At 47.7% G+C, this 20568-nt stretch overlaps 2 protein-coding genes across 2 annotated transcripts in view; one reads left to right on the forward strand and one right to left on the reverse strand.

Annotated features, from left to right (window-relative positions):
- LOC146045076 (zinc finger protein ZIC 2-B-like) overlaps positions 1 to 9793 on the reverse strand; it is a 70229-nt gene extending 60436 nt beyond the window's left edge. The window contains exon 1 of the mRNA XM_083163762.1: positions 9593 to 9793. Within this exon, the coding sequence (XP_083019888.1) occupies positions 9593 to 9793 (201 nt within the window). The remainder of the gene's footprint in view (positions 1 to 9592) is intronic.
- Positions 1 to 20568, forward strand: part of EPS8L2 (EPS8 signaling adaptor L2) — a 192228-nt gene that overhangs the window by 24341 nt on the left and 147319 nt on the right. The window lies entirely within an intron of this gene.

The raw sequence follows: 20568 nt of genomic DNA on the forward strand, positions 1-20568 counted from the left end.
ATGAACAATAGCTCCAGTGTTTATACCATACATGCCAACTTTTTTTTTCTCCTCCGGGAGAAGCCCAGAGAGGAGACCCGACAGCAGCATGTGAAGGGGGCGGGACGGGCAGACGTCATCAAGCACCGCCCCCATGACAGTCAAACAACGTATTTCACGGGTCCGCGAATTGGGGGAGGGGCTAAAATGATGTGATATGATGCGATTTGCGTCATTTTAGCCCCACCCCTCGCCGCGGACCCGTGTAAACCGGTAATTTTATGCAGCATTGAAGGGGGGTGCGGTGGCTGCCTGGAAAATGTGGGAGGACTGCCCACCATCCCGGGGGGGCGGAAGAGGGGGATCCGATTTTCGGAAGCCACCCGGCAATTCCGGGAGGGTAGGCAAGCCTGGTTTATACTTTAATAATTAAGTCCACATCAGTCTTTTCTTCCTCTACAGCATGTTCCTCTGGTAGTGTTCAAGTAGGTACACAATGACTGTTACAGACTTGCTTTGCAGCAATGCATTGTGTGAATTAGTTGTTAATACACAGGCATACCTCCCAAATGGGACAGCGCGCGGCGGAGCCCAAAAAGGGGGCATATCATCCGAAAAAAAGTGGGCATGGACTCGCGGGATGACACTTCCCAGGGCCACGCCCCAGTTTCTGTCCCTCAGCAGCACTGAATAGATGCTGTGCACATGCACACAGCGTCTATTCTCTTCAGGCTGGGGGGACTCCCAGCTGCCCCCCCCTGGCGGGTCGCAGGAACGTCCCAGAAAACTGAGACGTTCCCGCGGAAAGAGGGACAGTTGGGAGGTATGCACAGGGGCAGTGATGTCACATTCATTCAGTCTCAGTTTTTGACCTAGATAAGATCCTACTCAGAGATGTAAGTTCACCTCAGTCAACCAGAGGCAAGTTGGAGTTTGGTTCCCCCCACCCCATACAGTATATGTTGTGTGCAGTGGCGGTTTTTACCAATGGGCTGCAGGGCTGCAGCACACACAGGTAAAATACGCTACTGTGTGAAGCCATATGCTGTCCCATTGGGAGGTGTTTGCTCCCTCCGGGATGCCTCTGTGGGCTGCTGTACGGCAGCCCATGAAAATGAGTTCTGCACATGCGCAGCACCGAGGACGATACTGCGCATGCGCCAGACCCGGGTCCCTGAATATGCTTCTGTGGACTGCTACCGAAGCAGCCCAGAGGCTGGGGCCGGTGCATGTGCAGTCCCGAAGAAGCTACTGCACATGTGCCCATCTCGCGGTGGTGGGGACCAGGAGCATCGGTGGCAGAAGCTTTGTGGCAGCTCCCTCCTCCACAGAGGTAGAAGTCGCCACTGGTTGTGTGTCAATATTCACATGTACATATCATCTTAGAGTCCAGGCTGAGTGGTACCAGACAGGTGCCATTCTGTCCCCTTATGCAGATGTTAGCAGGGATCCTGGTATAGTGCCAATTACCTACAGGTGCGCCCCACATGTGCTGATTTACATGTAGGTGCCCCATCAGGGATTGGAGCCCGGTGGCTGGAGCCTCCAATGCTTCTGGGAGTTACGCCCCTGATCCTACTGATACAATGTCCTAAACACAGGACCTGATTAAAGGCTCCAGGTGCCCTAGGTTAATACACATGTAGCTCCCATGCAATACAAATGTTGCTAAACACACATGTATGGGTACTCAGAGACTCGCCAATCATACTGCCCATGTGCATGTAACAAAGGTTATACAACTGGCATGTAGGATCTAATGCTTGTGGCGTGTGAAGGAGACTTTGTCTTCAGGCTGCCTAGCTGGCGCTGTAGCACAATGTACATAAAGTAATGGTTCCATCAGCAAGTTACATTGGCACAGTCACCTTAAGAACTTTACTCCCCACAGTACATCAGGATGGGTGATAGCTAAGAAGAATGGAATAAATGAGGCCTTCATTTTATCCCTCAGCTGCCACCAGCAAGAACCCCCCCTGTTGGCCAGTCCAACCCTGTGGCACTGCAATAAATATGTACAGTATATCTGCTTAGCAGTTAACCACGCATGTAATTTTAAATATGAACAAGAGGGCCGGCGGTTTTTGCGTTTAACTAGAACATCTGGATTCCTGCAGTATCACCTTCTGGATGGTGGAACCGCGCTACCAATTCGGATACCTCAAAAATATTATAAAAGTCACAATGTCACAATAGTGTCTCTTTTCTATCTCAACTCAATCTTCTGTTATCCACAGTTTTTGTATATTGTTGACATCAAAGATAAAGAGAAACGTTCATGGTGCAGTATGAACTGAATTTCACATTCAAAGGCAATCGGCTGCTATCTTAAGTTATCTGTACCATATAAAGGCCTCCACCAGGCCCGTTAAGAAGCCTAAGGATCAGACAACCGGGCCTCTGGTTCTCACGACTCCCCACTCTGCGAACTTTTTCTCCCATTGTCCTCAAACATATAAAAAACATTAGCGGCCTTATGTAAGAGGTGTATTTGTAGGTGCATGCATTGATGGATCTTATCCTGGGTAACACCTCGGCAAGGTCTCCAAACTTTCCCAAACACACAAAGCTACAGTCCAGGTAACAGGCTCCTCCACAAAAAACACTCATACATTTTAACCTAAAAAAAGGCTTACTCAGGCCTTACACAGCCGGCGGAAGGCTTTTTTTTGGGTTGAAATGTGTTGAAAAAACAAAAAAACTTTGGACAACCATAAACAAAAACTGTGTGTTGACTATTGTGACGTCGACCTTCTGACCATGCCAACTTTTTGTACTTGTTGACCTGAAGCATTGTCAACTGTTTGACCCTGTGTATCTATGTCGACCATATGGGGTCGATCTGTTGACTGTGATCTATACATTGGATCCATTAGATAAATCTGCTGGCTGGGCCAAATCTATTGTGTATAGCTGTACATGTAAAATCCATCTGGATGGATTGCCAAAATTTCCTGATCTCCCGGTTCTAGATCCCGTCAGGAAAATGGCAGCCTTCAGCCCAACGAAGTAATCTGTGGCCATATTGGACAGTTATGAAGCAAAATGACTGTAAATAAACAGTGTGTTCATCATAGTGAAATCCATGTATCATGTCTGCAAATAGAATCACTGCATTCTGAAAACAGCCTGTAAACTGACTTAAGTGCAGCTATAAAATGAGCCGAGTTTATTAGAAAATTAATCAAATAAAATCACAGCACAGGATGTACACACCAATTTCTCAGTGAGCAAAGAAACAACGCAGTCATATACACACCCTATTATAAATATACATGTATAAAATGCGAGCACAAACAAAATAATAACCTGTTGCTTGCGTTATTGTTGTTACGTTATCTTTCTAATGGTGGGGGGGGTTAAGTTCGGCTACCCTGTACTGGGAGTGGTGATCCTGGAGAGGACATTCCATCTCGCTCTATGATCTTTGCTTTGCTAATGTCACCATAAAACTCTGAACCTTGATTCTTCAAACAGAGCATTTAATGTGTGTTAAAGGGATAGTCCCTACAGATCTGCACTAATCGAAACGTGACCTGTTAGTAGGTATTTTTCTGCTATTTATGAAAGAACGATGTAGCTGAAAATAAAGGGTCCCTATATCAATGAGAACCCTATTAATAAGAATGCTTTAGAGTAGGAAAGCAACTTTCCTACTCTCCTGGATCAGCAATGTGAGTGTAGGTCACGCATTGATATTTCACTAGGAAGTGAGTAAAGGCCCCCTACACTTGTGCCACTTCTCCAAGGTGAGAAGTCACACGCGATCCCCCTTGAACCGCATGGGACCTTTCTGAGGGGCAGTCTTTTGCATTTGATATATCGCAAGCCGTTTCCTGTTTTGCTTATTCGTTTATGTATTCTGTAATTGGGCGCTGCAGATCCCTTGTGGCGCCATATAAATAAACGGATGATCATATTAATCTCTCTTCTGGGTACTCTCCTAAAAAGGAAAATTTTAATGTTGGCTAAATGTATGTAAAAAATACATATTCACACATGTGTATTGCTAAATACCGTAATGACTTTCCTTATAGAGTGAATAATGTCTTTGTCACAGTGTTGGTCCAGATATGAACACTGTAGAGGACTTTTTATACACATATTATTATCCTTCCTTCTTAATAACTCTCGGGTCGTTCAAACCTTGAAGGACAATCATAAGTGAAGATGCACAGCGCAATAAGTTTTATTACAAAAGGTAAAACATAGTTTTTAACCCTCTGAGTGCCAAGTCAATTTGACAAAATAGGTGCGTAAATTGCCAAGCAAACAGTTTAGTTCATCATAATGACCTGTAATATCTACATGATATAGGACATATAATCTTTTTTTTTACAAAACAATTTTAATTTGAATTTATATAACAAATGTGAGCGATGCTGGGATTTTTAGTGGATATTGTAATCATCTCTCACAGAGATGTTGGCACTCAAAGGGTTAAAATTCACATGATCATACACTCAGATGATAATATAATGAAATCCGCGGTGGGAGCAACGAGTATGTTTACCGAAGATGGTGAAGCTGAATAGTCAGTTTGTATAGGAATTCCCCATATAGGTCTGCCTGGGTCAGCTAGCTAATGCTCCGCCAGTGCAGGTAATAACTTCCTTGCAGCCACCGAAGCTTTGGTTCCCTCAACGCGTTTCACCATCTCTTGAGTCATTCTCAAGGCTGCAAAATTGGATCTAGAGGGTAGGTGTGTACTTGCGCTGCTGACAGTTTATTAGGGGAATTTAACACTCTTTTTTTGCAAGACAATTGTGCAGAGAAATGAATGGAGGACACACTGCTTGAATAGCACAAATTTTATGTATAAAAGATAAAAATCACAATACACAATATAAAGATAATTACATATATAGAAATAAGCAAAAATAGGAAAATAAAAACATAATTATATAAAAAACAACAATAAGGTTAATATCAATATAGTGGGCTTGTTGGAATGAATACCATATAATAGGGCTTTGAGGATAGAACTGGACGTATAGTTTAAGAGCTCCGCTTTTTGAATATAGTACAGATGGATTATATAGCAGCAATTGTAAGAATCCAAAAGTTTATTGTATAATGATGAGTTAGTGAATTAGTATTCAGATAAAGTTATTGTTAGTAGTATGAGTAATTGATAAACTGGATGAGTAGTTGAATTAAGCATGTAAATTTACATGCATCCAGAAGTAAATAGCCAAGCAATGATGGTAATTGCGTTGATATAATACAGAGCAGGGCTCTGGTTGTATCTCACCCCTTTGTAGACGGGTCGTCAGCTGGTTGCTCCTGATCGAGGGGGCGGCTGGAGTAGATCTCGTACGGGACGCTTCAATGCGCCGTCAGCCAGCGCCAGCTCCTCCGGCAGCAGGAGCGTCCAAGTAGTGCAGACGCTGTGAGTGATGTTAAAGGCGTGAGCCCTGCAGGATAAACGGGGTAGACGAGAGCTGGAGATGTACAGCGATCTCGTATGCGGCAGCTTGTAGCCCAGGTGCGTCCGGGGTCTAGTGACGTCAACGCGTTTCGTCTCCTGAATCCAATGGAGACTTTCTCATCATTATACAATAAACTTGGGTGTATCACAAGCTTTAACTTTTTGAGTGCCAAGTGAATCTGTCAAAATAGGTGTTAAAATGACCAAGCAAACCTTTTTTTAATCATAATGACAAGTGGCGTAAGTTCGACCCAGTTGCCCAGAGGCATGAAATATATTTGTCGTTCCCCCCCACACACACACTCAACCTAAAATTATATATATTATCTGTTCCGAAATACATATGTGGTTTATGAATATCTAAATAACACATATTTCAGAACTCAGCCACAGAAGTGATGGCTTTCAATTAACTCATTTAAACTCGCAGGGGAGGAGAGGTGCCCCCTTGGGAGCAGGAGCCTGGTGGCAGATGACTCAATTGCCTCTCAAAGTTCTGCCTCTGATAATGACCTGTAATGTTTACCTTATATAGGAAATATAATCTTTTTTTTTACACAACATTATTTATTTGATTGTACATAACAAATGTGAGCAATGCTGGCAATTTTAGCGGACATTTTGCACATCTCTCAGAGAGATGCACTCAAAGGGTTAATCTCAGGAATAAGTTCATGCAATTGATACTCTCTAGCGTCAGAATTGAGATTGCTGCACAATAATGCCTTGGCCATATACCCTGTAAGCTTTTATCTGTTCTTGCTTAGTATGCCCATTAGGATTAGATATGCAAGATGAAGCTGAAATGGCCACTTTCCTACCACACTGCTGCTAACATAAGTATGATGTCTGGGGAAAGATGGTATGAAGTACAGTATAGTAGAAAATATATAACAACACTTTCCGTGAGAACGTCCCGTTTTTGGGGGACGTTCCAGACCTCAAAGGCGCATTGCAAGTATAGACCACGCCCCTTTCTGCTAGGCCACGCCCCAAACCTTCCTCAAAGCTGGGACGTATGTAACAATGAGTATAGATCTTATAAGAATGTTCTTTAATAGCTACTATAGAGACACGTTGGGAAATACGTTATTGTAGAGAAGGGAGATCGTGCCTTGTTGGATAGGATTGTAAGGATGCTAAAGCCTTTAAGACGTAGATATAATTTGTGTCTTAAAGTGGAGAGATTGTGGAAACAGGGGTTTATCCTGAAAATCTACAAATGTGGCCCAGGGCATATTGGAGGTTATTCTGGTTGGTGCGTAAATTTCCGAATTCTTTCGGAGCAGTCCGCACGCCACGCTGTGCGGACATCGTACGAAGAAACGCCCACCGGTCCTCCGCATACAGACGGACTCACACTTTAAAAACAGGGCGTGTTTACGGACGACATCCAAACCTTGCATGTGCGGTGGACACACACATATTCTGCACGGTCTTACAGCGTTTGCACGGTCTTACCGCGTCAGGACGGACGGGAACCTGCCTTTCAGCATATATTTGTGTGTTTTGTAATGGTCCATTTAAGCTGCAATGGTTCCAATTGAAGCAATGAAAAGAGTGTAATTAATGAGTAATGAGTAAAGGAGTGGATTGTATTGTGTTCAGCTGACATTGGTTCAGGTGCGGCCGTACTGATTGGGCGTTCCGAATGCCTAGCGCATGACCGAGTGGTGTCCGCAAAGAAATACTTGCTTATGGACACCGCATATTTCTTGCCTTTTGGTTCGTTTGCAGTCGGTGTTCTGTCCGAATGCACGCCTACCATAATTAGTGCACTCCCTCGTGTATGCCCATGTTTACGCCCAGTTTAGCCCACTTTGAAACTACGCCCCTGTGTACTTCCAAATGACGCCCATAATACGCCCATATCTTCCGAGTGAATGCGATGCACATTTCTGTACGGTATTAGTAAGAACGAGTATGGAGACCTTGCGTGGCACATGCGCATAGCGTTGCCCACGCATGCGCAGACGGCTAAAAAACGCCATCCGAAAGAATTCGGAAAATTACGCATCGACCAGAATAAGGCCCATTGAGAGACGCACTGGCGCTTTTGGATGCAGTAGGACGTTTAATGTCCTTCTGCTCAGGTGTCTATATGTTGCACTGCGGATTCATCCAGTGCCTGTGCACACAGCGCCACAGTTGAGATCGAGATCCATGGGGATCACACATTATAAGAAAGGTTTTAAAAATGTATTGGTTGTTCCCAGCCGGTGACAGGGCAACAGCTGAGCAGATGATGTAAAAATTAAGAAATATCAGTCATTTATTATTTATTTCCTGATTTGATGAATCAGTTCAAGAAGCAAATTGCTGCCCATCCCAGAATCTCTTACTAGGAACAGTAATATTGTTTGCACAATACATCACCTTGTTCCTCCCTCAATGTTTGCACTTTTCTTACACTCAAGAGGATTTACTTACATTTCTCAGTGCCAAGTTGATCAACATTGGGATTAGTGTGCTACAGTTTAATGTAAGTGGGATGACAATACTAGATCAGAAGTTGAACTTGATGGAAGTAGATCTTTTTTTTCAGCCTCAACTACTATGCTACTATGGGGCCAAATTCGCAATCCCTGGGAGCAAAAGGCTTTGGAAACTTGCACACTCGCTGAGCCGTTCGTTCCGGGAAGGAGGGAAGGGGATGGGAGCAGGGGGCTGGAGCAAGGGAATACCCAGCGTTTTATGGCCATCCCCATAAAAGCGCTGGGTATTCCCCCTAGTTTTAATTAGACTTACTTTTCATAGCGAAGGCTGCAGAAATCATTCCATGGTCCGCAACTATCGAATGATTTTTCTCCGTTCGGCTGCATGTGTGTAGATGATTTCGCATACACATCTCCTTGCATGCAAATGCTGGGATTCGGGCGCCTGGGCAGGGGCGGACAGGTGGCATTTACCTGTTCGCTAGGCTGCGAACATAGGTAACCTCCGCCTGACATACCTACACCCATACACCTTATTGACTATTGACTACACCCCCCAGGGACACACTAGGTGCCCCACGAACAGGCCACCACCAATCACCAGGGGGAACATAGGATCCAGGTGAGGACCCTATGAGAAAGTGTCCCTTACGCCTCTCACAGGTCCCTCAAGAGTAACATGGTGGTGGTCCTCCTGTGAGACACAGGGTCCGGTCCCAGGAGCCATAAGGCCAAAGGGTTTAACCCACTGCACTTCCCCGACCATCTTTGTTGGTGTCATTAATAAACCAACACGTTTATACGCAAATACTGTACACAGAGCATTTTTATTTCACCACTTCATCAAACGCAACACCCCCTTTCCCTCATCTCCTATTCACACACACCCTTCCCCCATTGCCTCAACCTGTCAACCCATCCCCGTTCCCTCCCAACCCTCACACTCCACCCCACACGAGTGCGCAATTCACCCTGAGAACCATATAGTATTAACCGGGTTTGTGGACTAAACCCAGAATCTGCTGCACCATCCCCAACATCACTTGGGTAAAGCGCAATACGAACCCATCTCTTAACATAGGTAACCTAGCAAACAGGTCCGAATCAAACCCTATGTGACTATGTGATGAAACCTTCCCTTCATCACATTGGTGACTCTTTGATAGCCCTCATTAATTAATGTTCTATGGGCCTAATTCAGACCTGATCGCAGGACATATTTGTTCTCAAAATGGACAAAACCATGTGCACTGCAGAGGGGCAGATGTAACATGTGCAGAAAGAGTTAGATTTGGGTGGGTTATTTTGTTTTTGTGCAGGGTAAATACTGTCTGCTTTATTCTTACACTGCAAGTTAGATTTCTGAACCCACCTCAACATCCAAGTGGCTGTTAAGCACCGCCGTCCGGGATGCACAGCTCCCGGACGGACGGCGAGTGCTTCTCCCTGTGGGGAGCCTGGGGACGCTGCGGAGCAGCATCCCAGGTCCCCGTCGGAAGCTGGGCGGCGGGGCGTTGCTGAGCAACGGCCCCGAACCTCCGCCCAGCTCAGGCCGCGGCTGACGTCACGGAGGACGTCAGACGCAGCAGGGCGTCGGGGCGTTGCTAGGCAACGGCCCCGAACGTCCCCTCAGCGCGCCCGCGTCACAAGGGCGCGCTGTTTGAATAAATAGCCGGCGTCTGCTGGGCACAGACGCCGGTTATAGCGTTTCCTACCTGAGCCGGTCCCTGGAGTCTGGTATTCATACCAGCACTCTGCCTTTTGGATTTCTCTTCCTTGTAGTTCTACTGGTTCCTGTGTTGCTTCCTGTGGGTCCTCGTCTCCTTCCTCCTGTGTCCTGGTTCCAGCGTCCTTGTCCCTCTTCCTGGTTCCTGGTGTCCAGTTTTCCTCTGCTGCTGATCGTCCGGTAGTCACGGCGGCTGTGTGTCATCCCAGCAGGTCGTTCCATCTTCCTGCGTGGACTCCTCGGGTGTCCTTCCAGGGGTCACGTAAGTGCTCCAGTGGAGCCTGGTTCTCTCCTTTTGCTGTGGTACCCGCCGTGGCCATATATCTTCATTATCCATATTGTCTCCGTATTTTTCCTTGTTATCCTCATCACTGTATTTCTCCCTGTCGTTCGTCACTAGGTCTGTGGTAGGCAGGGGTATTTCCCTTTCTCAGCTGCACACGGTTTTGGGGAATTGCCTCCGTCTCCCGTTCTGTGTTCCCTGTCCTACTGGTGGTTGCGACTGGGTCGCACTGTCCCGTCCTTGGCCTGGTGCCGGCTAGTTAGGGGTTTTGGGTTAGTCAGGCCCGGTAGTTAGATATCCTCTTGAGATCACCCCTGGCGATCGCTTCCCCCTTGTCACCAAATAACACCTGGCTGCATCGGGGTCTGAGCTGGCTTAACCGGCTCATTCGAACGCGGCGGCTACAGGCGAAGCCTAGCATCACCGCAGGGGCATTCCATCTGCCCGGGGGACTCAACAGAGTCAGTGTAGGGTGTCGCCGTGGCCGTCCTAAACAGCGGTCCCGGCCACAGGTTAATTCCTGACCACTCTCCTCTCTTTGCCCAGAGCTACGTGGTGCCTCGCCAGGCAACGTACCTCTGGACCTCTTCCCATCAGTGTCACGTGGTGCCTCTCCAGGCAGCGTGGTCCCAGAGGTCGTAACATTATAACCGGCCCAAAAAACTAGAGTAACGGAGGAGTGGCAGTGTTTTGGTTTTTCCTAGCATCCGTATTGGCGCAGTCTGCGTGCTTAGGAGTTATTATGAATCCCTCTGCCCAGGCTTTTTCAGACCAGATTCAGGGGTTGACCCAAATGGTACGGGAGTTATCCCTCAAAGTAGCTACCCAGGAACAAAGGGTGCGGTCACCAGATTCTAACCCCCCTGAGCCCAAGATGAACCTTCCTGACCGGTTTTCTGGGGATCGCAGGGCCTTTTTCAACTTTAGGGAGAGTTGCAAGTTGTATTTCCGACTGCGACCACAGTCAACCGGGTCCGAGTCCCAACGGGTAGGTTTAGTCATCTCCCTTTTGCAGGGAGACCCACAAACCTGGGCCTTTGGGTTACCTGCTGATAGCCCAGCATTGTCCTCTGTGGACAATTTCTTTGGTTCCCTGGGTCTGCTGTACGACGACCCGGACAGGGAGGCCTCTGCAGAGACACACCTTCGAGCCCTCAAACAGGGAAAGGACCCTGCTGAGGTGTATTGTACTGAGTTTCGGCGTTGGTCGAATGACTGCGGGTGGAATGACCCAGCATTACGCAGTCAGTTTCGCTGCGGGCTCTCTGAGGAGATTAAGGATTGCCTGATCCAATATCCCACACCCTCTTCTCTGGATAAACTTATGGAATTATCCATCCGAATTGACCGTCGCCTCCGGGAGCGTAGGTCAGAACGAGGGCTTAGAACTCAGCCGATTCCCTTCGTAGCTGCGGTTCCGGAGGAAAGTGAGGAGCCTATGCAGCTTGGGGCAGCTCGGATCTCTCCCGAGGAAAGAAATCGACGCATGAGTTCAGGCCTCTGTTTATATTGTGGGAGTAAGGGACATGTCATCCGCAACTGTCCTCTCCGGGCAGTAAAAGCCAGGGCCAAGTGAACGATGAGAGGGTTCACTTAGGCCTTCGGTTGTTTTCCTCTCAGAATTCCCTACTAGTCCCTAGTATTATCACCTACCAGAACGCCAGTTTCACTGGGTCTGCGTTTATTGACAGCGGGGCGGCAGGGAATTTTTTGGATATTGAGATGGCTCAAAAGTTGGGAATTCCCCAAGTTAAGCTCACCATCCCGATTACTCTCCGAGGTTTAGATGGGAATATTCTTTCCAATGGCGTGGTTTCCGTACAAACACCCCCACTGCGGTTGTCCCTGGGTTTATTCCATCAGGAAGAAATTCCCTTTTATTTGACCTCTTGCCCGGCAGTACCCATTGTACTGGGGTTTCCTTGGCTCAAGAAACACAACCCGGTAATTGACTGGAATGTGGGGGAGATTATTCGCTGGAATGATTCATGTCACAAGTATTGTTTTTCTGTCTCGTTCGCCATGGGGACCCTATCGCTTTCAGGGATTCCTCAGCCATATTCAGACTTTGCGGACGTGTTCTCCAAAGGAAAAGCTGACGTATTACCACCTCATCGTTCCTATGACTGTGCCATCCAGCTGCTTCCTAATGCGCCCTTACCCAAGGGCAGGTTGTATGCCTTATCCGCTCCTGAAACCAAGGCCATGGATGATTATATCCAAGAAAACCTCACGAAAGGGTTTATTCGGCCATCCAAATCTCCCCTTAGCGCGGGGTTTTTCTTTGTGGCCAAGAAGGATGGCACGTTAAGACCGTGCATTGACTTCCGTGCACTTAATAAGATCACGGTAAAAAACACCTATCCGCTGCCCCTCATCACGGTTCTTTTTGACCAATTACGGTCGGCCACCATCTTCTCCAAGATCGACCTCCGAGGCGCCTACAACTTGATCAGAATCAAGGAAGGGGATGAGTGGAAGACGGCCTTCAGTACTCAAACGGGACATTATGAGTACTTAGTGATGCCCTTCGGCCTCTCCAACGCCCCGGCCGTCTTTCAGGATTTGATAAACGATGTCCTTCGGGACTTTTTGGGAAGATTTGTGGTAGTCTATTTAGACGATATTTTAATTTTTTCCCAAGATGTGGCATCACACCGGGCGCAAGTTCGTCAAGTTCTCCAGAAGTTGCGGGAAAATCATTTATTTGCTAAACTGGAGAAATGTGAGTTTGAGGTGCCTCAGGTATCCTTTTTAGGGTACATAATTTCATCCCAGGGGTTCCAAATGGATCCTAAAAAGGTGCAAGCCGTAGTGGACTGGGTCCGGCCTACGAATCTGAAAGCGATCCAACGGTTTCTCGGATTTGCTAACTACTATAGGCGGTTCATCCATTCTTTTTCTTCCATTGTGGCTCCACTGGTTGCCCTGACCAAGAAGGGGGCTGATCCTTCCCAGTGGACCCCTCAAGTGGAGAAGGCCTTCAACACCCTTAAACAGGCCTTTGTCTCTGCACCGGTCCTTAGACATCCCAATCCGGAATTGCCTTTCATCGTGGAGGTAGATGCTTCTGAAGTAGGGGCCGGAGCTGTTCTGTCCCAGAGAGATCCCAAGTCTCTTATGCTCCATCCATGTGCCTACATGTCGAGGAAATTTTCGCAGGCGGAATCCAACTATGACGTAGGCAATAGAGAATTATTGGCCGTCAAGTGGGCTTTTGACGAATGGCGTCAATGGTTGGAGGGAGCTTCCCATCAGATTTTGGTGTTGACTGATCACAAAAATCTTCAGTACATCGAATCCGCTAAAAGGTTGAACGCGCGGCAAGCCCGCTGGGCCCTTTTTTTTACGCGGTTCAATTTTATCATCTCTTTTCGACCTGGGTCAAGGAATGCCCGAGCGGACGCTCTCTCTCGGTGTTTCATGCCTCAACATGAGAACAGATTCAGTCAGGAACCCATTGTCCCGTCTTCGTGTATTCATGCGGGCCTGAACCAGACTTTGGAAGGTCTTCTTCAGCAGGCCCAAAGTGATGCTCCGCCCCAGACTCCTAGAAACAAGTTGTTTGTTCCGCTGTCCCTCAGACGAAAGGTATTGACTGAGTGTCATGATTCCAAGACAGCTGGTCATCCAGGAGTAGCCAAGACTTTGGCACTGCTGTCCCGTGTGGCTTGGTGGCCCGGTATGACGCGGGATACCAAGGAATTTGTTCTCTCCTGCCCAGTATGTGCTCGGCATAAGGTTCCACGGACTCGACCGGTTGGGGAGTTGATGCCACTGTCCATTCCGGTTAGACCTTGGTCTCATTTGGCCATGGATTTCATTGTTGAGTTGCCTGTCTCAGCTCGTTGTACTGTCATTTGGGTAATTGTCGACAGGTTTTCTAAGATGGCTCATTTTGTGGCCCTTAGACAGTTGCCCTCTGCTAAGGAGTTGGTTACCCTGTTTATGCAGCATGTCTTCAGGCTGCACGGATTGCCCGTGGACATTGTCTCAGACCGAGGCCCGCAGTTTGTGGCACAATTTTGGAGACTGTTTTGTTCCGCCCTGAAGGTTAAGACCAGCCTCACTTCGGCTTTTCATCCGCAAGCCAATGGGCAAACGGAACGTTTGAATCAGTCTCTCAAACAATACCTTAGATGTTTTGTGTCCAAATTGCAAGATGACTGGGTTGAGTGTCTTCCCTTAGCGGAATTCGCATACAACAATGCGTGGCACTCGGTGTCTAAGACGTCACCCTTTTTTGCTGTGTTTGGGTTTCACCCACGGGCCAACGCACTTGGTTCAGAGGTTTCTGAGCCTTCATCACCCACTGTGGTCCGACTCATAGCCATATGGAGAAAGATCCACGTTGCACTTAAGGAGGCTTCTGTCAAAGAGAAGGTGCTTGCGGACAGATTCAGACGTCCTTGCAGTTTTAAGGTTGGTGATTGGGTTTGGCTTTCGACCCGAAATATCAAGCTTCACCAATCATCGGCTAAATTAGGGCCTCGATTTATCGGTCCGTTCCGAATCATCAAGAGAGTTAATCCGGTAGCATTCAGACTGGCGCTACCCAAGTCTCTCAAGATTGTTAATACTTTCCATGCCTCGCTTCTTAAACCTGTGATCTTTTCTCGACGATTCCCACGGAAGTTCAAAGGTGGCTCTTCTCCAGTAATGGTAAATGGGCAGAAGGAATTCCGTGTGGAGAAGATTCTGGATTCCAAGTTGGTGAGAGGCTCATTACAGTTTCTAGTGCATTGGAGGGGTTTTGGTCCCGAAGAGAGGTCATGGGTCCTTGATAAGGATTTACATGCGCCCAGTCTGAGGAGATCCTTCTTTCGACAATTCCCTTACAAACCTGGTGGTAAGGGGTTGTTAACCCTTCCTCAAGGGGGGGGTACTGTTAAGCACCGCCGTCCGGGATGCACAGCTCCCGGACGGACGGCGAGTGCTTCTCCCTGTGGGGAGCCTGGGGACGCTGCGGAGCAGCATCCCAGGTCCCCGTCGGAAGCTGGGCGGCGGGGCGTTGCTGAGCAACGGCCCCGAACCTCCGCCCAGCTCAGGCCGCGGCTGACGTCACGGAGGACGTCAGACGCAGCAGGGCGTCGGGGCGTTGCTAGGCAACGGCCCCGAACGTCCCCTCAGCGCGCCCGCGTCACAAGGGCGCGCTGTTTGAATAAATAGCCGGCGTCTGCTGGGCACAGACGCCGGTTATAGCGTTTCCTACCTGAGCCGGTCCCTGGAGTCTGGTATTCATACCAGCACTCTGCCTTTTGGATTTCTCTTCCTTGTAGTTCTACTGGTTCCTGTGTTGCTTCCTGTGGGTCCTCGTCTCCTTCCTCCTGTGTCCTGGTTCCAGCGTCCTTGTCCCTCTTCCTGGTTCCTGGTGTCCAGTTTTCCTCTGCTGCTGATCGTCCGGTAGTCACGGCGGCTGTGTGTCATCCCAGCAGGTCGTTCCATCTTCCTGCGTGGACTCCTCGGGTGTCCTTCCAGGGGTCACGTAAGTGCTCCAGTGGAGCCTGGTTCTCTCCTTTTGCTGTGGTACCCGCCGTGGCCATATATCTTCATTATCCATATTGTCTCCGTATTTTTCCTTGTTATCCTCATCACTGTATTTCTCCCTGTCGTTCGTCACTAGGTCTGTGGTAGGCAGGGGTATTTCCCTTTCTCAGCTGCACACGGTTTTGGGGAATTGCCTCCGTCTCCCGTTCTGTGTTCCCTGTCCTACTGGTGGTTGCGACTGGGTCGCACTGTCCCGTCCTTGGCCTGGTGCCGGCTAGTTAGGGGTTTTGGGTTAGTCAGGCCCGGTAGTTAGATATCCTCTTGAGATCACCCCTGGCGATCGCTTCCCCCTTGTCACCAAATAACACCTGGCTGCATCGGGGTCTGAGCTGGCTTAACCGGCTCATTCGAACGCGGCGGCTACAGGCGAAGCCTAGCATCACCGCAGGGGCATTCCATCTGCCCGGGGGACTCAACAGAGTCAGTGTAGGGTGTCGCCGTGGCCGTCCTAAACAGCGGTCCCGGCCACAGGTTAATTCCTGACCACTCTCCTCTCTTTGCCCAGAGCTACGTGGTGCCTCGCCAGGCAACGTACCTCTGGACCTCTTCCCATCAGTGTCACGTGGTGCCTCTCCAGGCAGCGTGGTCCCAGAGGTCGTAACAGTGGCAGCAACACAAAAGTCTTGTAGATGGTAGGGAGAGCTGGTCACCAGAGACATCATGTGCATGTGTAACATCGGGTTTACTTACATCTCTGATTAGGCCCATAGACGACAGACATTTCTATCATCACCTAATTTGTTACGTTCCAACAGCCAGGTCCTATGAAACCTCCCTGTTGGTGCCCAACTTGCCTTACTCAGCATTGCCCCAGTGCTAGTAAATTGAGACTGCAGGTTCCAGACACAACAATTAGTTTGTTACAAGCAGAAAGAATGGGTGTCTGGCCATGGCTGTTATCTATATACAACCGGAGAGGAACCTTTCTACACACCAGACTTGGGGCGGGATTCTCTAAAATCCGCAGCCCTCTTCGCCGGCATTCGCATTTCTAATGACCGCATATTCTCTAAAATATGCGGTCATTAACGCAAGGGACAGCTCTTGCGGTAAGAGCTGTCCCTTGCGATGCGGCGCCGTTGCTGGACTTCCGGGTCTATGACCCGGGAGTCCGTCTGCGCATGCGCAGACTGACGCGCCGGCCGCAGGGCATGCTGGAAGGGATCAGTGACGGATCCCTCACACACCGCTGCGGTAAGAAGCCCATAGGCTTCTGCAGGGAACCGCCAGCTTTTGCTGGCGATTCCCTCCGCAGCGGTGACACTGCGAAGGGGGGTTAGAGAATACAGAAATGCGGTAAAAACCCCGATAACGGGGTTTTTACCGCATTTCTGTAATAGAGAATCTCGCCCCTAGTTTGCTTTCATTCTCTTCTATGGCATTGTCAGGACCTTAGCTGTTTTCATTACTTACTGTTCAGTATGTCCTAAGAAGTCTATATAGGGCTTGAATTATCCCTTATTGCATGTTTACATCACCTATTTACCTTCTTTAATCTTATATATTTTGTTTAGGTTTGCCAGTGGCGGAGCAGTATATTAACAATGTTACTGTTTTGTACAAGGGTGGATCAATAAATAAGGTAATAAGACCTAAGTTTGTAAAATGATTCAACTCATACTCAATGGAATGGTAGATAGATAGATGGATAGATAGATCAGGGTTGCCAACTCCCGGCCATTCCGGGAGGATCCCGAAAATCGGGTCCCCCTCCCGGCCCCCCCGGAAAGGTTGGCAACCCTCCCGGATCCGGCGGTGACTCCCCCCCTCATGTACCTGGTGGCGACGGAAGCTTTAAATAGATAGATAGATAGATAGATATTATGAAAGGTGTAATGGTTAGCATTACTGCCTCCCAGCACTGAGATCATGGCTACAATTCCCGCCATAGCCCTCACTGTGTGGAGTTTGTATATTCTCCCTGTGCTTGTGTTAGTTTCCTCCGGGTACTCAGATTTCCTCTCGCAATCCCAAAAAATACTGGTAAGTTAATTGTCTCCCAACACAAATGAACCCTAGTGTGTAAGGGCGGGATGTACTAAAGGGAAAATGCGGTAAAACGGGGGTTTTACCGCATTTTCCTATGTACCAATACCCGTCCGCCCCGTCTTCACCTATGGGCTTCTATCGCCACCCGCCGTCCGCGCGCCCCCCCTCCCGTCCTCCTTTGATCTCCTCCTCCCCCAGCAGTAGTCACAGCCGGGAGGACATCTGGCTGCAGGGGGGAGGAGGAGACGCAGGGGGACACTGGCAGCCGCCGGGATGTGACGGAGACCCCCGCACACCACATTACAGGTATCGCGGGTGTCTCCGTCACCGCAACCCGATGCTAGCCACATATGTTAGTACATATACGGCAGCATCGCGGCTGTCAGGCGAATATTAATTATATTAATACATACCGCCCCTAGTGTCTGTGTACATGAGTTTTAGGGCCAAGTGGTTCTCATCTTCCATCAAACTCTATGGGGTATATTTACTACGATGGGAGTTCTATTTCAAATGGGATGTTGCTATGGGCAGCCAATCAGAATCTACTTTATTTATTTAAAAACTTCTGAAAGATTATAGATAGTATCTGATTGGTTGCCCATAGCAACATCCCATGTGAAATAGAACTCGCATTTTAGTAAATTTCTGCCTATGTTTCTAAATAATACATGCATACATGCAAAACTTGTATATTCCCAGGTGCAACCAAGATAAACAATTGAAATCCGTATTAAGGAATTAATATAATAATTTTGGTTTTACAGTATTTTATTTTGTTGTAATTTTTTGGTCAAATTTGGATTCTTCTTTGTCTTTTTTTGTTTTTTTGTCTCTTTCTTCATGTGCAAAATGTCACTGGATCCTCTTTTGATGATGTTGTAGCAGATGTACATAAGCAATTATCACCCAGTTATGAGGTTTTATTACCTTTCATGAATCTCTTACATACAAATAAAATGTTTCTCTACCTAATTCTTGACCACCTATCAGCAGCCTCCATGCATTGTCATCATTTTTCCTTTATTAACATCCTTAAACGGGGGACTCCCAACTTGGACATGCCTGGCATAAGGTGTAGTAAGCCACTTTTTTTTGTTTGTCAGAGCAGATGCTGAAAATTCTGAGCCACCATCCACCTTTGTCTAGACCAGTGGTTCCCAAACTGTGTGCCTAGGCAGGGGTGCCTTGGGTTGGTGGACCAAGATCAATTCATATTATTTATGGACCAAGATCAATTCATATTATTTATGGTCAATGTACCAGGCAAAACCAGTGCTGGTGGCTGCCAAACATAACATATGTGGACAAACAGAAGCAAATCCTGTCCCTCACCAGATAACTGTGACATATAAACTCAATGCACTTAATTTAATATTTTTTTCCTGAATTTCTCGATAAGAAGCATTTGGCCCAGGGGTGCCTTGAAAATATTTTGATGCTCTAGGGTGCCGTGATTCAAAAATGTTTGGGAACTACTGGTCTAGACAGTAGACAGCAGGACCCCCCCTCCGCTGCCGGACGTCACAGTCAGTGCCCGTTGTTCCCCACTGGTGCCTGCTGAACCCCGCTGCCGTTCTTGACCCCCTGTCACATGACCAGCGCATGCGCTGGCCCCAAGTCTCTATGGGCTGCTTCGGCAGGAGTCCATAAAAGCATATTCACAGAACATGTTTTTATTAGCTTGGCAGCAGTAAGACAAGATACATAAAGCAGAATAAGCAGTGTTGCAAGTAAGGGGGTACGGCGTGGTACGGAGTACCTGTAAGAAATATGTTGCAGGTACGCAGTACCACTTACCCCATGACCCACTGTCAATTCTATTTTTATTTTAAGTCTAAATATAATGCATCCACAGCCCGGCCACCCAGCGTTATGATTGGTGCTGTATGCAGCTACTGCTGATTTAGCCTGTCACACTGACAGGCATTAGCGGCGCCGACAGCATGAAGAGCAGGCTCCACAATTGTAAGCACAAGCTGCCCGGCTCTCCCCCAAGCAACAGCCAACCCACCCCCAGTCATTCCCTGTTTCTCACTCCCTGTCTCCTGATGCCACGCCACTATTGTCATTTAGTCACTCCTCTAGCTTTGTGTGACCACGCCCCCTCATGACACATTGTCACGCCCATTTTTGGTGGAGGCCAACAGTACCACCAAGAAAAAAATTCTACTTGCACCACTGAGAATAAGTATATTGCACAGTACATTATAATGGGACACTGATTGGGAAGTAAGTGATAAATATGCAGAGAAAGACGTACTGTACATAGAATGTTGTGCATTAGTAACTGTGAAGTTTCTGGGTGTAGCTGGTTAGTATTCACATAAGGTGTAGTAAGCCACTTTTTTTGTTTGTCAGAGCAGATAAACCGGATCTATTTCCCAGACCGTGCAGACTAAAACCTGAATTTCAGCTCTTAATAGAATAATATTACGTTTTTTCTTGCAATAATTTACATAAAAACCAACACAGTAACTTCATTAACAAGCGTAACGATAAGGAGCACTAGATAATCCCTCCCTACGAGGCCAAGCACAGCAGGAAACAAATACAGGCTGCAAATCCGTACAAGTAAATGCATACCGATCACACACAGGGGCGTAGAGAGCCATGCCAGACCCTGCTAATGTGTGGAATGTGATCAAAGATTAATAATTGTGAGGCCGCAACAGCAGGCGCCTTTGTAATCGGTTTGGGGGGAGGGGCACTAGGAAGCGGTTCCTTTCTCCTTGGTCAGTGCCATCTTACCATAGTGGGAGCATAGTGTGATATCTTCCCAAAGATATCACAGGGAGGATGATGTAAATAAATGTATATTCGGGAGAGGTGACAGTGAACCACGGCCAGTCCAGCAGCCTGGGCACGGGTACTTAGTACCCACGCTTCTACCTCCTCAACACCACTGATCATACAGTAAAACTAATGAGAAGGGTACACTGGCTGAAAAAATGTACACTGCTTAGTGGTCTGGCATCGTGTTGGCCAATCCTGTGTATTTGACATGCCCTGGGTACATTGCGTGCCTTCATATTTTTGAGACCAAAATGTTGACCAGCTTACATTCTATAAGAGTCTCTCTTTTTGCATAGAAATGTTATTGGATATCCAGGCTGCAAGTAGTGATCACTCCATTGCATTATATGGCGTGTGCGTGCATATACACACATCATAGTCG

The sequence above is a fragment of the Crinia signifera genome, chromosome 11 (genome assembly GCF_055691185.1).
Source record: "Crinia signifera chromosome 11, ASM5569118v1, whole genome shotgun sequence".
NCBI lineage: Eukaryota > Metazoa > Chordata > Amphibia > Anura > Myobatrachidae > Crinia > Crinia signifera.